The 22914-nt window shown below is 39.1% G+C and overlaps 1 protein-coding gene across 1 annotated transcript in view; it reads left to right on the top strand.

Annotated features, from left to right (window-relative positions):
• PLD1 (phospholipase D1) overlaps positions 1-22914 on the top strand; it is a 171673-nt gene that overhangs the window by 139104 nt on the left and 9655 nt on the right. Inside the window, exons 24-25 of the mRNA XM_008060895.2 lie at positions 12909-13043; positions 21095-21248. Of these exons, the coding sequence (XP_008059086.1) occupies positions 12909-13043; positions 21095-21248 (289 nt within the window). The remainder of the gene's footprint in view (positions 1-12908; positions 13044-21094; positions 21249-22914) is intronic.

A 22914-nucleotide genomic window follows, 5' to 3' on the forward strand; every position in this document is an offset into this window, starting at 1 on the left:
ATAAAGGAGTGTAAGAGAATACTATGAACAGCTGTATGCCAACAAATTAGTTAGCTTAGATAGATGAACACATTTCTATAAGGACACTGTGTTAATCTGGGTTTTATGGAGAAATAGAGCCAATAGGAGATATATGGGTATATGAAAAGATTTGTTAACAGGAATTGGCTTATGTGACTGTGGAGGCTGAGAAGTCCTATAATCTGCCATCTGCAAGCTGGAGACCCAGGAAAGCTGGTGGTGTAATTCCAGTTCAAAACTGAAGCACTGAGAATCGGGAGCCAATGGCCTTAATCCCAGTAACCAATATTCCAACTCTAGCAGGAAGGCAAGAAGCAAAAGGGGTGAATTCCTCCTTCATCCACCCTTTGCTTTATTCAGGCCCTCAGTGGATTGGATGATGTCTACCCACATGGTGGGAGGCAGTCTACTGAGTTCACCAATTCAAATGCTAATCTCATTAAGAAACCCTGTCACAGACACACTCAGAAGTTTAATCTGGACCTCAGTCAAATTGACTTATACAATTAATCATCACAGACAAACTACCAACACAATTGAAACTCTTAAAGCAATAGGTCTCTGGAGAGACCTATAACAAGTAGAGATTAATTTAGCAATCTGCAATCTTCCTACAAAGAAAAGCCCAGGCCCAGAAGTAATCAGAAAATGCTGATTACTTCTACCATCCACAATAGAATTAACATCAATCCCTCACAAACTGCCCCCCCCCACAAAAAATATATAGCAGGAAGAAATACAGTTATATGCTGCATAATGACGTTTCAGTCAACAACAGACTGTATATACAAACAACAACAGTCCCGTAAGATTTTAATGGAGCCAAAAAATTCCTATCACCTAATGACTTTGTAGCCATCCTAACATCGTAGCCAAGAACTTTATTTCTTAATAAATTTAGTGCAACCTAAGTACCGTATTTATCAAGTCTATGGTAGTGTACAGTTACGTCCTAGACCTTCACATTCACTCACCACTTATTCACTGACTCAGCCAGAGCAACTTCTAGTCCTACAAACTCCATTCGTGATAAGTGTCATATGCCAGTGTACCACTTTTCAAGCTTTTATTCTATATTTTTACTGTATCTTTTCTATATTTAGATATTCAACTAATTACCATTGTTTTGCATTTGCCTACACTATACAGTATAGTAACATGCTGTACAGGTTTATAGTCTAGGAGCCGTAGGCTATACCTAGGTGTATAGGAAAGTATATAATGTAGGTTTGTGTAAATACATTTTTTATTATGCTTGAACAATAACAAAATCAACTAATTTAATATTTCCCTGTCATTGAACAATATATGACTGTGCTTCTCAACTTATTTTAGGAGTCCCATAATTATCCTGATACCAAAACCAATGTCATTATAAGAAACAAAAAGCTACGGACCAATATTCCTTATGAATGTAGATATAAAATTCCTCAATGAAACACTTCTAAACCGAATCCAACAATATAAAAATGATTATACATCATGACCACATGAGATTTTTCCTTGGAATACATGGTTAGTTTAACATCTGTAAGTCAGCCAATGTAGTGCACCATGTTACTAGAATAAAAGACAAAAGCTACGCATGATCATCTCATTAGATACAGAAAAACCATTTAACAAAATCCAAAATGCTTTCATGATTAAAAAAAAAAAAAAAAACCTCAACAAACTAGGATTAGATGGGATCTTCCTCAACCTCATAAGAAGCATTTATAGATACCCACAGCAGACCTCCCAAAACTTTCCCCCCTATATAGGTCAGTGCCAAGAAGAGAGTGCCCATTTTTTTCAACATTTCACTGTAGCTAGGGCAATTTGGCAAGAAAAATAAAATTTTTGAAAAGAGGAGATGAATGGGAAGGAGAAAAACTATCACTATCTCTTTTTACAGAAGACACGATCTTGTATACAGAAAATTCTAAGGAAATCACACATACACAGAGATAATAAATTAGTCTATCAACATTGCAGGATACAAGATCAATACATAAAAGTCAATTCATTTTTATAAATTAGCAATGAATAAGAAGAAAATGAAATAAGAAAGTAATTTAATTTGCAATGGCATCAAAAAAAAATAATTAGGAATTAATTTGGCAAAAGTAGTGAAAGATTTGTACACTGAAAATGATAAAATATCATTGAAAGAAATGAAGGAAGATCTAAATAAATGGAAAGATAATTCTGTTTTAATAGACTGTGGAAGACTTAACATTGTTCAGATTATTTTACTACCCAAATTGATCCATAGATTCAACGCAATCCCATAAAAATTTCAACTGCTTTTTCACAGAAATTGACCTAATCCTAAAATCCATGTGAAATTGCAAGATATTTAGCACTGTCAAAACAATCTTGAATAAGAAGAGCAAATTGGAGGATTCATACTACAGATTTCAAACCTTGCAACAAAGCTACAGTAATAAAGATCACGTGCTACTGACATGTTACACATATAGATCAATGGAATGGAATTGGGAGTCCAGAAATAACCCTTATGATCGTGGTCAATTACATTTCAGCAAAGATGCCAAGACAATTCAATGGAGAAAGAATGGTCTTTTCAACAAATGATGCTGGAACAACTAGAAATTCACATCTAAAAAAAAAATGAAGTAGAACCTCATGCCATACACAAAAGGAATCAAAGGCCTAAATATAAGAGCTAAATCTCTTAGGAGAAAACATAAACATAAATCATGTGACATTGGATTAGGCAATGGTTTCTTGGATTTTGTACCGCAAACATAAAAATAGACACATTGGATTTCCTCAAACATGAAAGGTTTTGTGCTCCAAGGAACACTATCAAGGAAGTGACACATAGTAGGAGAAAATATTTTCAAACAATATATACAGAGTACAAGTCTCCAGAATATATAAAGAATTCTAACAATTCTGTCATAAAAAGAAAAGTAATCCTATTAAAAATGGGCAAGCATCTAATTTTTTCTAATGAAGATATACAAATGACCAATAAGCACTTGAAAGGCTGCTCAACATCACTAGTCATTAGAAAAATTCAAATCAAAACCACAATGAAATACAACTTCACACCATCACATCCACTAGGATGGCTATATAATAATAATAGCCAGTGATGTGGCTCACACCTGTAATCCCAACACTTTGGGAATCTGAGGCAGGAGAATTGCTCGAGGCCAGAAGTTTGAGACTAATCTGAGCAACGTAACAAGATAATGTCTTCACGAAAAATTAAAAAATTAGCTGGGCATATTAGCACACACCTGTAGTCCCAGCCTCTTAAGAGGCAGAGGTAGGAAAATGACCTGAGCCCAGAAGTTCAAGGCTGCAGTGAGCCATGATCATGTCACCGTACTCTCCCTGGGTAACAGAGCGAGACCCTGTGTCTAAATGATAATGACAATATTCAAGGATTGACAACAATGTGGAAATAGTGGAATCCTTTTGCATTGCTGCCGGTAATGCAAAATGGTGCTACTGCTTTGGAAAGATGGTTGGCAGTTCAACATGTCACTTTCTAACCAGCAGTTCTACTCCTTGATGTACACGCAAGAGCACTGAAAATGTGCGTGTTCACCCAAAGACTTGTACATGAATGTTCATGGCAGCAATACTCAGAACAGCTAAGGAACAGAAGGCAGGCCAGTGTCCATTCACTGATGAACGTAGAGACAAAATAGGCTATATCCATGTAATGGAGTATTATTTGGACATAAAAAGGCGGGCACTGATACATGCGGCGACATGGATGAACCTTGAGAACCTGACACTAAGTTAAGGCAGCCCGGCACAAAAGGCCACATACTGCCTGCTTCCATTCTTATTAAGTGTCTCTCATAGGCCAGTCCATAGAGACCATAAACAGCACAGTGGTGCCAGGGTCTAGGGAGTGCGTGCAGTCGAGTGTTCATGAGCATGGGGTTTCCCCTAAGGGTGATAAAAATATCTTAAAATTAGGTAATGCTTATGGTATTACAGCTTTGTGAAGACACTTTTTCCTTAAAAACCTGGACTTGCACACTTTAACAAGGATAATTTTATGATATAAATTATAGTCAAATTTATAGATTTTTAAAGTTTGTAAGTGATTTGAAGCTTTAAAAATGGTAAGCTTTTAGTGCATGTGTGTAATACGTATATAAATGCTGGGTGTTCTGTAATTTTTCACTGATGGTCTGCTCAATCTACAGAACTTTAGAAAACAACTTTAGGCACAAGACATGTACATCACTAATAATATGCTTCTGAAAGTTGTAACTCATGGTGTCCAGGACAGAGAAGATTTACCTAAGTATTCTTTATATCTTTATTTTTTTAATGGCTGAAAATGAAGGTGATAGTGAATAAGTAAATCTATAAAAATTTATATTGATAAAACAAAATCAGAACAGTTGCTCAGTGTAGGCAGTGACTTGTAAAAATGCAAAGGTGAGGCTTTTGGAGAATAGAAAATCAAGCAGGCTTGTTATTTAGCATCTCAATGGTAAAAATGTCCTGGGCTTATTGTAAAGCGTTTCCTCTGGCTCTGAACCCTTTCCTGCCTTTGCCTATACAGGAAAAAAGTTGGATTTTAAAACAAGAAGTGATTTCAATGTTAAGCTCATTTATAAAAAGATTTCCAAGTACCCTGGGAACGAGTCAAACAAAGGCATCTCAGGCAAAAAATTTTCATATTTCAAACATAGAACAGATTAATTACCTAACACCCTTTTCTAAAGCACAACGTTGTATCGTTAGCTCTGTTTTTGTATATGTCATGGGTTTTAAATACCTGAACTAGCCAATCTCCGACTGGAGAGAGAAATATAGTTCTCTACTGTTTGAATTATTTAGAATAACAAAGCTGCTGCTATGAATGAATTGAATTTCCTGAACAGAAAACCAGCAACTATTAGTATAATTATTCAATTCTCTAATCGTCAGAGATTTAATGTTTAGTATAAAGCATTTCTTTATTGTTTTTATAATTTGGGTGAATTATAGCAGTTTAGCAGCCAATTTAGTATAATTTAGGATAAGGGCAAGAGTTCGTCAATCAGGATTAGATATGTAAGTATACTAAGTGCTACAAGTTTTTAAGTAACAGAAACCTGTAACATTTCTTGATGTCCTTTCACAAAATGTTCGTCCTTTCACCAAGAGTCTATGGTATTGAATTTCTCTTCTTTTGAGGTACACATACACCCGTGTTCACAACAGGTGTGTTCTGGGACCTGTGTAAATCTTCAGGTCCTCAGAACCACCCCCTGTGACATGATTTGGAACGCTCTCTGATACCTACCCATCTGTTGTTTATTCAAATGCTTGCATATGCTCCTGCTTTCTCATATGTTCTTCAAAATGCATTTGTTTCTCCAGTATATCCTCATGGCATAAATTAACATCATCAACTTTGTACCTAATATATGTTGAGCCAGTTTTATTTGCTGAATAAAGTACTGGTCGAAATGTGTTCTCAATTACTTTGTTTTTTTCCATGCAGAGTGCAGGACAAATTGATTCATGTCATAAATGGACTCCCCCACTGTGTTTGAATTGACCCAAAATGTCCACTTCCTAAGAGCCATTACCTTAATTTTAGATCCTGTAACTGGTTCTGTTAGCTTTCCTCCTAAGACCACTTTTCGCAAAGAAATAGAGATATTATCACTTCATAAGAGTTATTGCAAAGTCAGGGATGAGTGGGAAGTACGTATGGATGGTGGCTGAGAGGCTGTTGCTTCTACTCTCTAGGCTTGCTATACAATGGCACAGATAGTGCTTTAGAAAATTATAAACTATGACGTGTCTCAAAACTTCAGGTTGACACCGAGTCAGTCCAGGACTGCCATATGCCCTTCATCCTGATTTCCTGGTTAACATTTTACATTCTTTGCCTCATCGTTTTCTCTCAACAGATAAATATGTTGATACATTTTTTTTATTCTGAATCATTTTGGAATAAGTTGCAGCCATGATGCCCATTTACCCCTAAATATATGTGTGTGTTTCTGAGAAAAGCAAGGGCATTCTCTTGAGCAGCTATAGCTTAAATATCAAGATAAATAAAATAAATAAAATTAACATTGATATAATGCTAACAGTTTTTAGACCTTATTGAAATGTTGCCAGTTGTCTTACCAATGTCTTTTATAGCAAAAGAAAAAAAAGGGTTTTTTAAAAATCATTTTGTTTTGGGGGGAGGACTTTCATGGTCTTGATATTTTTGAAGTGTACAGGCCAGTTACTCTGTAGCATAACCTGCAGTTTAGGTATGTCTGTTCTGTTATGATTTGATTTAGGTTATGCCTTTTTGACAGGAGTATCAAAGAAGTGACACTGTGTTCTCAGTGTTATATAGCAGGAGGAACATGATGTTGATTTGTCATTATATTAAATTTGATCACTTAGCGAAAGAAGTGTCTGCCGATGTTCTTCACTGCAAAGTTCCTGTTGTTTCCCTTTGTAATTAATCAGTATTTTGTGGCAAAACACTATGAGTCTATAGACATATCCCGCTTCTTAGGATATCTCACCCACTGGTTTTAGCATACATTAGTGATTCTTTTTTGAAGCAGTTACTGTGATAGTTACCACATGGTGATGTTACAATTTCATCATTTTATCTATACTTATTAGTTTCTTTTAAATTAGTTAGTTGGAATTCTTCTGTAATGAAAAATTGTCCTTATCCCCATGTGTTTATTTATTTATCCATTTATTTATGTTATTGCAGCCTTATAGATTCTTATTTTATTACATGGGTTATGATCCTGAAGTTCAGCCTGACCAGGTTTGGCCAGTGGGAGCCTTTTGAAGCTAGCTTCCTGTTTCTTTGACATGGCACAACTAGTCTTCTCTCAACAGCACCACGAGGTGTCCTAGACGTCCACATTGCCAGCACTAGCCCTGCCGTCATCCATGTCTCTAAGGAACCTAGGTTCCTTTAGTGAAAATAATACTTAGAAACTAAAATCTGGTCTAGATGTGATCATTGCTACTGGAATACCGCTGCTCTGGCCCTTAGTATATACAATACACACATGTTCTCCTCTTTCTGGTCATATTGATACCCTCCAGCACAGCCCCACACCACAGGATTCCTTCTAGCCATCCCTCTTTCTATTTTTATAACTCTTTTTTCTTACAGTAAGAAACTGGTTCCCAAGCCGGGCTCGTGGCACAGCCTGTAATCCCGCGCCTTTGGGAGGCTGAGGTGAGTGGATTGCCTGAGCCCGCAGGTTTGAGACCCGCCTGGGCAGCGAGACCTCATCTCTACAATAAATCAAAAAATCAGCCGGGCGTGGTAGCACACGCCTGTAGTTCTGGCTACTGGGAAGGCTGAGGTGGAAGGATCGCCGGCAGGTCGAGGCTGCGGTGGCCGGGAGTAGCCACTGCACTCCAGTCTGAGAGACAGAGTGAGACTCCAACTCAAAAAAACAAACAAACAAACAAGAAAACTGGTTCCCATTATCCACAAGCATATCATGTATTTCCTCAACCTTAGAATACACCGAAAGTAGCCGCAGAACTGGTAGCCCATACCACTATGAAAAATAAATCTACTTACTAGAGTTTAATATTTGTTTATAGTGTTTTTGTCTTTAGTCTAAGGGTGTATACTCAAATGTCTATGATGAAAAGTTACTTGGAGTATGTTATTAATTTGAAATACAGTAAGGTTCAATTTGCTTCCGTTTGTATTACATATTAGGGTTTTTTCTCTGTGTTCCTTGATTATTTGTTTTTGAACATGTGAAAAATGTTTCCAATAATCAGAACTACCCAAAAACACACTTAGGGAAATGCCACTCCCTTGGACTGTCTTTCAGTGTCCACCCCAACCATCCTTTCTACCCTGTTCCCATCCACTCCCTGTTGAGAACCAATTTCATCAGGTTCTGGATTAATCCAGGGTTTCTTTTGAGACAAATATGCAGCTATGAGGGGAGACCCCCAAAACCAGTGTTGTCGTTTGGTGGGCAGGCCGCTTGTAGCACAGGCTTCCTGTACTGGGTAGCTGTTCTGGAACCCATCGGCATCCGTGTGCCAGCCAGGGTTGTTGTGAGGGGCTGCGTTTGGCTTCAGTGAATTTTTCTAGAGATTCTTTAAATGTGTTTGCCCATTTCATGATGGGTGATTTACCAGTGCACCTACCCACACTGCACTGGGTGTTCAGCAGTTTTTGACCAAAAACAACATGACCCCCTGCCCTGCCCTCCATATTCACCCTATCTCACCCCAAGTGACTTCTTTTTGTTTCCCTGTATGAAAAAGTCCTCAAAGGGAAACGTTTTGCTGATGTGGAAGAGGTGAAACAAAAAACAGCAGAAGTAGTATAAGGCATCAAAATTGTTTTGAGAGGTGGGAAATGTGTGCTGAAAGATGTATTGCATCAAACAGAGAGTACTTTGAGGGTGTCTGAAGTTTAAACATGTAAGAATAAATGTACAATTTTAAATGAAAACTTCTGGGATTTTTTTTGTCCCCCTTGCACGTGTATTTTCTTACTTCTAATCTCTTTCACAAAAATAGCATACCACACATTCTCTTCTTCACTTTGCTTTTTTCACTTAACAGTATATTCTGGAACAATATATTCATTCATTTTTATCTCTGCGTAGTCTTTCTTGTGTGGTTGCCATGGTTTATTGTTACTTGGCTTATATGGGTATTCAGATTGTTTTCAGTATTGTCGATTACAAACAATTATATGCTTCTAATAGAACTAGCCAATGGATAATATTATACACATACGTTCTTATCTGTTGGAGGTGTACATTTAGGGTAAAGTTCTAGAGTGGGGTCGTTGGGTCCAAAAGCAAACACCTAGGGAGCTTAGTTAAATACTGCCAAATGACCCGCCACAAAATTTGTACCAATTTGCATTTTCACCTTTGATATATGAGAGAGTCTGTTTCAACCTATTCTCACTAACAGAATATGTTGTCCTACTTTTTATTTTTTATCAATCTCATGGGTAAGAATGGTTTCTCAGTGTCATTTTAATTTGTATTTCTATTATTACAAGTAATGATGAATATCTTTTCAGATGTGTCTTTTGTGTATATGAATTGTTTATTCATGTCTTTTGCCCATTTTTTGACTGAGATTTTGATCTTTTTTCCTTTCCATTTTTTTTTTTTTGGTTGAGTTCTCACTCTGTTACCCAGGCTGGAGTGCAGTGGTATGCTCATGGCCACCACAGCCTCTACCTCCCTGCTGGGCTCCGGCGATCCTTCTGCCTCAACCTTCCAACAGGCATATGCTACCATGCCCGATTATGTTTTTATTTATGGTAGAGACAAGGTCTCACCAAGCTGCCCAGGCGGGTCAGCTACCTGTGGACTCAGGCAGTCCACTTGTCTCAGCCTCCCAGTGCTGGGATTATGGGCTGAGCCACTGAGCCCAGCCCCCTTCGATTTTTAAGAGTTCTTTCTATATGTTAGGATTCATACCTGTTTATCTGTGATATATGTACTGCAAACACTTTCTTCCAGTTTATTTTTTGCCTTTTGTTTTTGCTGTGATATTTTGTGTCATGCAAACATGTTGTTGTTTTAATCTAACCAATGTGATTAATCTTTTATTGCCTCTGGCTTGTTGCAAAGCCTTCCCTACACTTGAGGTATGGGGAATTCACCTTTATTTTCTTCTCACACTTGTCTGGTTTCATGTGCTTCCATTTCTATCTCTGAGCCATTTGGAGTTTATTTTGGGGGGTTTATCTTTGTCCAGTGACTTTGCAATTATACTACCACCTTTTAGTTAAAAGTCCTTGTCCTAGTCATATGAGATGTTACCCTTATCATTTACAAAATTTTTATCTGCCTCGGGTCTATTTTGGGACTTTTATTCTATTCATTGTCTTATCTGTCTATTTGTGTTCCAGATCTGCACTGTTTCAATTATACAGACTTTATAGTGTGTGTTAATATCTGACAGGGCTAATGCCCCTTCGTAGCTTTTCTTTTTTATTTTTTCCTAGTTATTCTTGAATGTTTATTTTTCCATATGAACTATAGGTTGTCTAATTCTATAGAAAATGCGTTGGTATTTTTACTGAGATCAAAGCAAACTTATAAATTAACCTGGGAAGAGTTGATATCTTTCTAACAGTGAATGGTTCTGTCTTAGAACAAGGGATATCTTTCTACTTGTTCAAGTCTATTCTTGTGTCTTGATAGTGTTTTCAATTTTTATTTATAAGTTTTACACATATACTATTCATTTTATCTTTAACATTTTCTCTTCTGGGTTTCCTTTGTAAATGGGGTTTTCTCCGTGATTATATTCTCTAAATGGCTGTTGCTTGTACACATAAAGGCTATTGGTTTCCATATATTAATTTATATTCTGTTACATACTTAATTATTTTGCTGTTTGATATTATTTTATCACTGATTCTTGAGGTATACTATCATAGTATCTGCAAATGGAGCCATTTTACTTTATATATGATTTCTCTTGTCTAACTGCATTGACTGACACCTCCAAGGCAATATTAAATAGTATTGGAGATACTGTACACACATGTATGAATATATCACAATGTTTATTACATGCATTGTATATTTTTAAGCATGTTAAGAAAGTATTCATTATTTCCTACTTTCTCCATTTTTTAAAATTAGGAATAAATACTTAATTGTGTTAAAAGCTTTTTGGCATCTGTTGAGATAATCACATGACTTTTCTTCCCAGATTGGTCAACATAATGCTGAATATTGGATTTCCTCATATTAAGCAGACTTGCATCCCTGGAATGCATCTCTCTTGGTTATGATGTATTATTTTCTTAATATGTATACTAATCTTAAATCTGTAAATACCAAAGTTTATAGCCGCATCATTCAAAGCAATGTTCCCTAGGACACTTATTGAATTGATTCTGGGGAATCAGAATTCTGGGAAGAATCACAGGACTGCTTTTAACAAGTCCCACAGAGGTGCTCTTTACGCACACTGAGAACCACTGGTCTGCTTATTGTTTAGTGTGAATTTTATGGAAAAATACTGCAGAAAATATTTACTTTAGCAAAAGATTTGCTCCATGATTCCTTTAAAAAAGCTGGTTTGTGCCTTTAAATGATAGAGTCTGGATTATGAGCCAGCTGTAGGAAAGTTGATGATATAGAGAAACTAAAAGCTAAAATATTAGCTACCACCTGAATATTTATCCATTGATCTTCACTCATTCAGTTGTTGTTTTTTTGAGTTGGAGTCTCACTCCGTAGCCCCAGCTAGAGTGCAGTGGCACGCTCACGGTGTCGACCTGCTGGGCTCAGGCAATCCTTCTGCCTCAACCTTCCAAGCAGCCGGAACTCCAGGCATGTGCTACTGTGCCCAGCTAATTTTTTATTTATTGTAGAGACAAGGTCTTGCCAAGTTGCCCAGGCTGGTCTCAAACCTGCGGCCTCAGGCAGTCCACTTGCCTTGGCCTTCCAAAGTGCTGGGATTACAGCTGAGTCACCGAACCCAGCCTCATTCAGTTTTTTTAAAACACTGTGCAAGGGTATCAAAATGTGTAAATTCTTGTGCAGTTTCTTTTTAACTGTAGGAGAAATTGATTATATAAGTACTTGTGAAATATTAGACACTAAATTAGAATTATTTTCCAGGAATTTTATGGGCCTGAGTGCTTAAAAGAGGAATGAGGTCAGAAAAGACTTTAAGGAGGAGGTGAAACTTTAGATGAAGCATCTTTCCAATATAAATTAACAAATTGGGGAAGAAATTGATCGCAAACATCTCATTTACATGAAACTTCTTACAGATGTACACCAACACATCAACTCTTGTCAAACATAACTACATACAGTCACTCGTATATGTAAGGGAAGGGTTATCTCCAAGCAGGGTAGTCTCTGTACATAACCTGGAAATGAATTTATTTCCAAAATCCCCAAACTTAATAGAAACACTGAATAACATCAGTAGCACAATAGAAAACATCAGTAATAAATGGAAACTTCTATAAATGGAACATGAACTACCACTGGTTCTATTAATATGCTTCAGGTCCTCTCAAAGACAAAGAAAAAAAGACTTATACAGTCTTCTCCATTAGAATTTGTGATGGTTTGTTTCCATTCCACTTACTCTTAGTGTAAGGCTTTGCTTATCTAGGACAACTACTATTTGGGAGAGGGACCATAAAATCTTGTGACTAACATTCACATCAGGGTGATGACTATGAGTTGGCTTGGTATGGAATGTATTTTTTCTTTTCATGTGAATGGCCCTCACATGATGAGATGAGAGAATGATATTTTAAAACACAGGCCTGATACTTCTTGCTCTGGAGAAATTTCTTCTAAGTCAAATGTAGTAAGAATTCTCTTATTTCCTAATTTTAATGATCTAGAAGGAGAAGTGTTTTTTAATTGCCAATATTTGTATTTACCTAAAATCTGTATTAACACTGAATGTGCTTAAGCTATGTAAGCATCAGGTGGTTTGGGCACACATCTTGCACTTGATTTACACTGCAACAGATGCCAACCAAGACAGAAGCAAATGTCATACTCAAGTCTTAGTTTATATATTCTGGCTTAACTGTAAGCATCACTCTTCATTCAGTAGGTACTCACCAAATCATTAAAGTGTGCATTGTTGAATACCTTTTTGGATTGCCTCAGCAAAGGGAAGATGGAATATTCTATATGGTTTTAAAACTTATGGCTGTCAGATTAACAATATAAAACTCAGCTAGCAAAAATAGATCCTAGGTGAATTCTGGAATAGAAAAAAAAAATACGTACACACACACACACACACACACACACACACACGTGTGTGTGTGTATATATATATGACAATTTATTCTGAACAAATTGGTATGTTCTTAGAAATAAAATGTGTAGTGACTTTATTGAGCTTAGTCATATTAATTTTAGTAATTTCTTTTTAAATTACAGTTGGTAATCAGTGGATAAACTACATATCATTCTGTGGTCTCAGAACACACGCAGCACTGGAGGGAAACCTGGTCACTGAGCTCATCTATGTTCACAGCAAGTTGCTAATCGCTGATGATAACACTGTTATCATTGGTAAGTACTGAGTATGGTCTATACTTGTGTTCCTTGCCAGTTGACTTACCTCATGCAGAAATCTCTGCTGCTGTTCTTTCCATGCTTCTTTTGCAGTTGAGAGACACAGTAACCCATCTAAAACATTCTGAAGCAGTCGTTTTCTCTTATGCCTTCTCTAACCCATTTTTATCTGTGACGAATCAGAGGTATGGGGCAATTAAATGGACTTTGTGCAAATTATAGTCTCCAGAAGCAATGGTTTAATCTTGTACTCCAATAACTGCTTGATCTAATTAGTTCTTTATTATTCCTTTGTTTTTTTAAAAAAATTTTTTAGAAATAGGAGTCTCAGTACGTTGCATAGGATGGTCTTGAACTCCTGGGCTCAAGGGATCCTCCTGCCTCGGCCTCCCAAAATGTGGGATTACAGGTGTCAGCCACCATGCCCAGCTTTATTCTTAATTTTTATTTTGAATGCAAGTGTCTAAGTTTCAGGGATTGGTGGGGGAGAAATGGGGAACGAAACTGTGTTAAAAGCAAGTGCCTCATCCTAATTTGCTCTGTTTACACCACATCCACCTAACCATTATCACAGATCTGAAGTTGTGTAAAAGTCAACATCAGAAGGATATCAAAATGTCAATGCCTCTCTGCCTACCCTTTTTTCTCCTAATGTCTGCGCTTTAGGTGTCATGAGTTGGGAGTAGAGCGGTCCAGCATCGTTGGTGTGGATGAGTGAGGAGGGATCTGTGTGCTCATGAAACGATGTGGCTCACTAAGGTCTGCAGTCTTGTCAAGGATACACAGTCGATTTCTCCAACGGCCTATCCCCACTGACAGATGCGGGAGAGTTACTAGTTGTGCATTCTACCCAAATTACAAGATCTTGACCAGAGAGGTAGATATTTAGCATCATTCTTTATGCACACAGAGAGCTTCCTTCTTCCATCACTGAATTATTTTGCCTTCTAATGTCATATGAAATGAATTCTGGAAGGCCAGCGTAGCAAGCAGAATATTAATAACCACCTAGGTGGATAAGGTGGCTGGGCTGGGGATATGTGGCTAGAGATCTGATGTGTCCCACTGTTGAGAATTCTGCTCATCTGTTTTAAGTAAGATGTAGTTTCTCAGCTATAATACAATACTTTCCTATTCTAAATGACTAAATATCATGGAGTAGTTTTGAAAGTTTTTGGCATGATCTCTCTCTCCATGGAGAAAAGAAAAAAGACCTCATACCTCAGAGTAATGAGACTGTCTTACCTGGAATGTGATTTAAGAAAAGAAATGTAATTCTGAAGCCATGAAAGGTAGGGACCGCAGCAGAGTGGTGGATAGAGAGATGTAAACACACACACACATTCTTTTAATACTTGTACAGGACATTCAGGAAAACATATCTTGCTCTTTGAGCTCTTGAGGAGCTTCTCCTGATACACGAGATTCCATTTATTTCCCGTAAGCTACTCTGGCCTTGCTCTTCAGAAGTCAATCTCAGAGGATTTTTACATTAAGGTTGGCAGTGACTGTGGGGAAGGAGAAAGACTGATGTTTGCTGAAATGGAAAAACAAACTAACAAGCCAAATAAAATGTGGTTGATTTCGTCAGCAAGATTGCAGGACTCTTGAAGTAAAAATTGAGAAGTGTGAATATTTTCCCTTGAAAGCTCATTTTGACTTTCAGCTTCCTTTACAAAAAGTATAAATGTGAAGTGGTCTTCAGTCACAGAGCTAACAGTTAGATAGGTTTATTGAGTTTTTTAATGGACTGATTTTCTAGAAAGGTCTCTGTACCCTCAGAGGCTCCGATTTATTTTGGCTAGTAATAATCAACTTTGCACATAATTCTTGTCCACTCTTGAAACTGAAGATGCAGCCCTGGGAATATGACAAGGTCTTATTTGCTAGTCCTTAGAGCCTGGTCTCTATTTTTCCTTCACTAAGTGCAGTGTGCTTTAAAGAATCGATTTCTCACAAGGAAAAACCTAAAGGATAATTTGTTCTTTTTATCTCAGTAGAAACTCTAAGCGTAAGCAGGCTTATTGTTGCTTTTCTGACGTAGTCACCCTGTGTAAGTTCATAACACAGAGAGCAATGTGTAACATTCTCAGAGAGGAGTTTGAGAAGTTAGGTTGAGACTATTTTACAGGTGTTAAGCAAGTATTTAAAAATTTAAAGGAGGTTAAAATAAACTTTGATTTTTTTTTTAATGTTGCAAACTTATGCCAGAATTATTGAATAATGGGCATAAGAAAAATGACTAATTTTTTTATCCTCATTTTTTTCCTCATAAGAAATATTTGTTTTGGAGCAACCCCCTGGGTCCCCTCCCACTGTGGGGGTTTTTCTGTCCTCTCAATAAATCCTGCTTTCTAAAAAAAAAAGAAAAAGACATCTGTTTTCTCACATTGAAGATCTCTCTTGAATATAGCTCTAATTACTTGCTGCTCTGGGTAGCCCTGCTGGCTGTGAAATCTAGACTAAGATTTATTTGCTTTCCTAAACAAAATGAAGCTACCCTTCAAGTAGAATTGAAGTCCATTCTCAAGACTAAGTAAAACGGTTGCTTTTCATGTTCATCCATCCACTACAAAGCACAATAAGGAGATGTAAAACACGGCCCAAACAGCGCCACTGCCCTCTTGGGGTTCCTGGCGAGGAGAGGCAGCCGTGCCTTCCACCTGACACCAGACACATTGGGTGGCTGTTGCTGCACGGGGGCAAGAAGGTCCGGGCAACCTTGGAGTGTGGGTCGGTGGAGAACCGGGGAGAGTCACGAGCATCGGTGCTGGAAGGGCAGGCTGGAGGGTAGCTGGTGCGGGCCTAGTGAAGGGCTGCCCAGGAAAGAGGGATTGTGCTTATTTTGAAAAGACCTCATCTGGTGGGTCTCAGCCCGTCTCCAGCAGGATGTTCTGGAGAGCTTCAAAAATAGAGATGTATCTTTCAGTGGAAAATTTCCTTGTGTCTGTAAAGTACTTATAAATTTTTTTTTTTGTAAAGGCAAAGTAATGATGGATACAGGGATGGAGTAGTATACCATTGCCTGGTTCCCACTTCCAGAAATTCTTATCTAATTGCTCTGGTTGAGGCCCAGGCTTCAGGAGTTTTCGTTTTTGGCATCAGCACGTGTCAGAAACTTCCTGGAGGAAGTTCATGTGAAGTCAAAGCTGAGCGTTTCTGATTTGGAGGTGTGGGGATACAGTGGGTGGAAACTGCACAGCAGCCCAGCAGGCTCAGTAGAAGAACCAGTTTTCCTTTAAAACAAATACACTAAAATGGGGTAGAGTTGGTATGTTGGCTTTCTATTACTGCTGTAACAAATGACCACAAATTAGCAGCTTAAAACAGCCCAGACAGCCAGTGTATTATCTGACACTTCTGTAGGTTAGAAGTTCAACGTGGGTCTCACTGGCTAGAATCCTGGTGTTGGAAGGGCTATTGCATTATTTTCTTGAGGCTCTTGGCGAGTCTATTTGCTTGCCTTTTCCAGCTTTCAGAGGCTGCCCACATTCCTTGGCTCATGGCCCCCTTCTTCATGTGAAAATCAGCAAGTCAGCAATATTGTATCTCTCTAAAAATTCCCTCAAGTCCCAACTCATTCTTCTGTAATCATACCTCAGGCTGACTCCCCTTCCCTTTTAAAGACCGTGTGATTCTATTGGGCCCATCTGGGGAATCCAGGATAAGCACCCTGTTTTAAGATCAGCTGAGTAGCAGCCTTCATTCCCCTTTGCCAGGTAACATGTATTCACATGTTTCAGAGATTAGAACATGGACTTCTCTGGAAGCCGTTACTCTGCAAACCACAGAAGGATTCACAGTTTCTTAAACAAGACACACACCAAAAAAACAAACCACAAAGGAAAATTAAATCCTACTGCATTATCATTCAGAATTGTTTTTATTAAAAGATGCTATAAGGAGAATAAAAAGATAAACCACAAACTGAAAGAAGATATTTGCAATACACTTAATATTCAGAACACATAAAGAACTCCTGTAAATCAATAAGAAGACAAATAGCCAACGAGAAATGGGCAAAGCAGTTGTAGAGGAACTTCAGCAAAAAGAACATACCCAAGGCCCATAAGCATAGGGGGAAAAAGTTCATTCTTAATATAAGACCAGTGAGAGTTTTTAAAAATACCAGACTGGAAAAAATTTTAAAGTTGGGCAGTCTAACTGGCAAGGCTGTGGAGCACCAGGGACAGGGACTCCCCTCCACTGCTGGTGGTGGTATAAGTTGGAAACTGCTTTGGAAAACATTCTGGCATTACCTGGTGAAGTCATAGTAAAGAGGAGGATCGCAACTTAACAGTCAACTCCTGCAATACAGAGGCTAGCTAGGTAAACTCACAGATGTAAACCGAGAAATAAATATATAACTATGTAAAGCAGAATTGTGCATCACAGCAAAACTTTGGAAGCAATCCAAACATCCAGCAATAATAGAATGGGTAGATAAATCCCTGATATGTTCATTAAAGGAAAATAAATGCATTGCAATTATGCACAAATAAATCCCAAAGGCATGATATTGAATGAAATAAGCAAATCTCAGAAGATTATCTGCTATATGATTCCACTTATATAAATTAAAACAAGTCAGAAGTAAACTATTTTTTGTTCAGGAAAACACACAGAGCATGATGAACACGAAACTCAACACTAAGCCTCTCCCTTGGGGAGGGAAAGATCTGCATGGGAAGGTACATGAGGCCTTCTGGGATGTGGCAGTGTTGTTGTCGGCCTGGGTAATAAATTCGGCTATGTTTATTTTATTATTGTCTAAGCCTTACATGTGTGTTTTCATGTATCCTTTTGTATTTTGCTATATTCCACAGTTGTAAAAAAGTTACTAATTGCGGGCTCAGAATAGGTCATTTTCTAAAAACTAAGTGGTTTTAAATGATCAAACCACTTTTTTTGGCAAATTGTATTTTACAGCTACCATAAAAAGTAATACATGAAAGAATACACTGTATATTTATGGTAAACAGTTCAAATTCTACGGATGTATATAGCTGTATATGAAAGATCCAAATTCAGCCAGGCACAGTAGATCATGCCTGTAATCCCAGCTCTTTGGGAGGACAAGGCAAGAGAACTGCCTGAGCCCACAGATTCGATACTGACCTGGGCAACATGACGAGACCTCATCTCTACAATAGAGCAAAAAAATTAGTTGGGTGTAGTGGAAAGCTGAAGTGGAAGGCTGACTTGAGCACAGCAGATTGAGGCAGCGGTAGCTGTGAGCATGCCACTGCACTCCAGCCTGGGTGACAGAGTGAGACGCCAATTTAAAAAAGAATCCAAATTCACCTTCTGTCTCTCTTCACTGGAAAGCACCTACCTCCTTGACAGCTCAGTGGGTATCTTCCTAGATCTCTTGCTCTCTCATATTCCTCCTGTGTTATATGACTACTTCCTCAGATTATATACACATAGTACCCTATATCTGCTGTTGTGAACTTGATTTTCAAAATACAGGCACATTTAAGAATGAGAATGAAGGTAGCACTGGCATCCTTCACAATCGCTCTCTTTTTTTTCTCCAAATAACAAAGTTTTTTATTTCTTCTCCCTTAACTCTTGACAAACACTATTCTGCTCTCCATTTCTATCATTTTGTCATTTCAAGAATGTTGTATAAATGAAATCACGCAGTACTTTTGTATTGGCATTTTTCTTTTAAACTCAGGGGCATAACTCCTTGGAGAGTCATCCAGGTCGTTACATGTATAAATAGTTTATTTCTTTTTATGGCTAGATAGGGTCCCATAGTATGGATGTACTATCATGTATTTAATCTTTCACCATTTGAAAGACTTCTGGCTTGTTTCCAGTTTTTGCCTAATGATCCTTCACAACTTATTATTCACCTCAACTGAAGTTTTCCCATCTCTTTCCTCACAGTCCTATTACACAGTGGCCCATTTGTTATTCTATGTGGTTGGGTTTCAGTGCTCTGGGTAACTCCAGGGTGGCCCTTCAGGTACCAGATCCACACTTGCTTTCTAAGGAGTCAAGCTCAGAATGCCAGGAATGTGTTCCTCCCCTTGGGAGTGTGAGGCCTGCTGTGGGGGTGGGGGGGGAGGGCCCCCGCAAGAGTGCATGTGGGAGGGTGCTTTCCACACTGGCTCACATCCCCAGTTCTTCTGGTGCTGAACAGAGCTGCAATGTCTGCCCCCAAGCCAGCAGCCCTCACCTGACTGCGACCCCTGCAGTTGGGGGGGGTAGTAACGCCCCAAGGGAGCTTAATATTTTAATCCTGACAGTTCACACCTGGGGTGACTAAGCCAGAGAGCAGGATTCTTTGACACAAATGCTACATTCTAGCAAATTGCCCTTCCTATGGCATTGTTCTCTGGTACAGATAGTATAGAGGTGACAAGTACCTGATAATAATGCCAATAATAATGAACATTTGTAGAGCAATTTGTAGATCAGGAAGTAGTTTCACATGGTCTTAGTTAATTCCCACAACAGCCCTACAAAGTCTGTGTTATTATTTCAGTCTATGAGGATTATGTTAAGCTGAGAAAGATTAAGTAAATTACCGAAATTAATGTTGAGTCAACTTTCCATCCCAAAGATATAGCTGCAGATTTTATAGCATCACTGTAAGTATATGCAGAACGGACGATTTGTTGCTAACAGTACGGTGTTCCAAAGGTCCTTCCAGTACTCCAGCGCACTTTTGTATTTCAATAGGGTTATCGATCCTTTCTCTGTCCCGCAGGGCCACCATGGGTCCCATTCATATCCATAGTCATTACAGATTTCTGTGTTAATTCTGTGACAATATTCTGGCAAATGGCAGTAAAATCTCTTCAGGAGAGGGCAGCTTTTTCTCGTGCAGAAAATGCCACTACTTGGCTCGGGGCAGGTCTTACCTCACAGCTCCAGCCGCCCCAGTCACAGGCCGCCAGGGCATTTGTCCAGGCTGACCCTCTGCTCCACGTCTGCAGGAGCAGCAGAGGTTGCAACCAGGGCGAGAAGAGCAAGAAGAAAGGTGTTCGATGGGCCCTTTCTGTCGTTCATAGAACACCTCAGGGACCCACACACATGAGTCCATGGAGATGAGGGCAAAAAACATGATGAGGTTTCCGAACACACAGCAGAGGCCTGCAGAAAGCACAGGCTGGACAATCTTGGAATAGTTGCCCTTTACGTGTGGGCATCAACATCCTCAGATCATTTGGATCTAAACAGGATGGTGGGAAGTCGAGGCAGAAGCTGTTAGCATGCCACACGAGTGAGGCCAGTGTGGAAAGCCCAGAGCCACATGTGACAGTCTTTATTTGAGATTATACTAAATGATGGTGAAGGTACTCTTGGGTTTTAACATTCATAATTATTGACTATGAGTTAAAGTCTACCAAGACTCTGATTCTTAACTGTCAAAGCAAAGCCATCTTCTCTATTGAACTGGTGAGCATGTCTTTTTTTTTTCTTCAAGTGCTTGATTATACCAGCTAGAATCTTTGTGCTACAAGATGGAAAACTCAACTAAAAGTGTGTGAAACAGTAAGGAAAATCTATCATTTTACATAACAGAAGACAAGAACATTTAGGCATTGGCTAGTTCGATGATGTAGAAATCTAGAGTCTTTCTTCTTTCTGCTTTGCCATTTTTAGTTTCTTTTTGTGCCCTAGTGCTTGCAAAATGGCTGCCTAGAATCATGTCCTCATCCAACCCTTCAAGCCGAAATATCCAAAGCCTGGAATAGACAGAATCCATTTCTTGTGTTCCTTTTTACAAAGGAGAAAAACTTCTGAGAAAAGCTTTCTCAGAAGACCCTAGAAGACTTTCCTTCATGTCACACTGGCCAGAGCCACATCAAATGACCATTCCTTAGCCATGAAATTATCATGACTGGCCTAGAGCAATCAAGGTTCGTCCCTCAGGGAAGGAGGGCCCCTTCCCTAAGCACATCTTCTTTGGCGACCTCAACAAGGCTCAGGGTTAATTAGGTCTTATTAACAAGGAAGACCTGAGGGGGAGGACAGCCCACAGTGTCTGTGGCAAGAAGGCTGTTCAGTTTTGCTGTTTCTCCTCACAGGCTCTGCCAACATAAATGACCGAAGCATGCTGGGAAAGCGGGACAGCGAAATGGCTGTCATCGTGCAGGACACAGAGACAGTCCCTTCGGTGATGGATGGAGAAGAGTATCAAGCTGGCCAGTTTGCCCGAGGACTTCGGCTGCAGTGCTTCAGGTTGGCTCCCAAAGCTGCCTCTCTCTGAGGCGGTTTTACTGCAACAGGCTCTGGGACCTAGCCCTGACTTCTTGCCATGCACGTGTATCATCCCTAGGGCCTTCTTTGTCTGAAGCAATGTGTCCTAGAATACAGGATGTGGACCACCAGTAGTATGAAAAATGACTTCAGGTGGCACACACATTTCTTATTTTAACCGCTTTTAATTATTTTTATGTGCAATACAAAAAACTAGCATTTTAAATATGTTAATTGATTAGGACCAGACCAGGTCAAATAATCTAATATTCATTTAAGTTTTTAAGAGTCCATTTTCAAAAATCAAAAGAATCCCAGTAACATGGGGATATAATAAAAATTATTAAAGGACTGTGCCAGTGACTGCTGGTGTCAAATTTAAATGTGGTTTTGAGGTGACTCCAGAGGTGGAAGATCCCTGATCTTTGGCAAGATGTGAGTTTTAAACACAGAGCGAGCACTGGCCTCGTTTAGGCTGTGTGATCTTAAATGAGTCCTCCATTCAATAAACCATCATCTGGAACTTTCTAGGGCTCAGTTCTTACTGCCTCAGGCCTGGTTGTCTGTTCTCCTCAACACTCAGAGTGATCCCCCTAGAACCTTCTATGTGGTATCACACCTCTTCTCACTACTGTCCAGTGGCTTCTTATCTCACATGTAAGCAAGGAATAAGTAAAACGCTTGTTCCTAACATAACCCCATCTTCTTTCACCCCTTTCCCTCGCTCACTGCAGGCATCTCCCCACTCTCTACTCTCCTGCCTTTGGGCCTTTGCAGGAAGTTCACAGTTTTGTGATACTAAAACTATATTTGCATGATACCATTTCACTGTGGCCTCCATAGTGAGACGCAGCGCATGGCCCTGAAGTGGTCAGGGCAGTTCTTCCTGCCACCTGGGGCAGTGATCTGCCCTGCTGCACTGGCGCTTTAATCCTTTCCACGTCGATGTCAACTTCTGATCTCGCTCCCCTGCAGACAGGTGCGTGATGAGCGCTTCACTCTCTGCAAGGGCGGGATCATTTCCCTTGTGCCTGCCAGTCCAGACTTGGGCTTCCAAGACCAAGGTCAGCCTCTGTTCTGTTGACATCCATTCTGCTCTCTCTGCTCCAGGAGCTCAGCCAATCATCCTTCAGAATCTGTCAACACCTTCTGACAACTTTCATTGCTGTTTTTGTTGCCTTTGTTACTAACTGTTTCAAACCACTGAAAATTCAGTCTGCTTCTTTTTTTTTTTTTATCAATATTTTTTATTTTGATATTCATTCAGGCACCCTTGTTTAAGGGGTGTCTCCCTGTCCCCAGACAGATGTTGACTACCGTTAATCCCACCTCCCTTCCCCTCCCTCCCCCCATAGTTTCCCACCACTGTCAGTCCTTTTCTTACAGTATTACATGGATGTTCAAGGTCCACTCTATGAGTGAAAACATGTGATACTCAGATCTTTGTTTCTGTGAGAGGTCACTCAGTATTATTGACTCTAGTTTCATCCAGGTTGCTGCGAAGTTCATGATTTTGTTCTTTTTTATGGCTGTGTTGTATTCCATCATATATATGTACCACATTCTTTTAATCCAGTCTTCTTTTGATGGACAGTATGGTTGATTCCAGGTTCTTGCTATTGTGAACAATGCTGCGATAAACATACGT

The sequence above is a fragment of the Carlito syrichta genome, unplaced genomic scaffold, assembly GCF_000164805.1.
Source record: "Carlito syrichta isolate Samal-C Ts95f unplaced genomic scaffold, Tarsius_syrichta-2.0.1 Scaffold304767, whole genome shotgun sequence".
In the NCBI taxonomy this organism is placed as follows: Eukaryota; Metazoa; Chordata; class Mammalia; order Primates; family Tarsiidae; genus Carlito; species Carlito syrichta.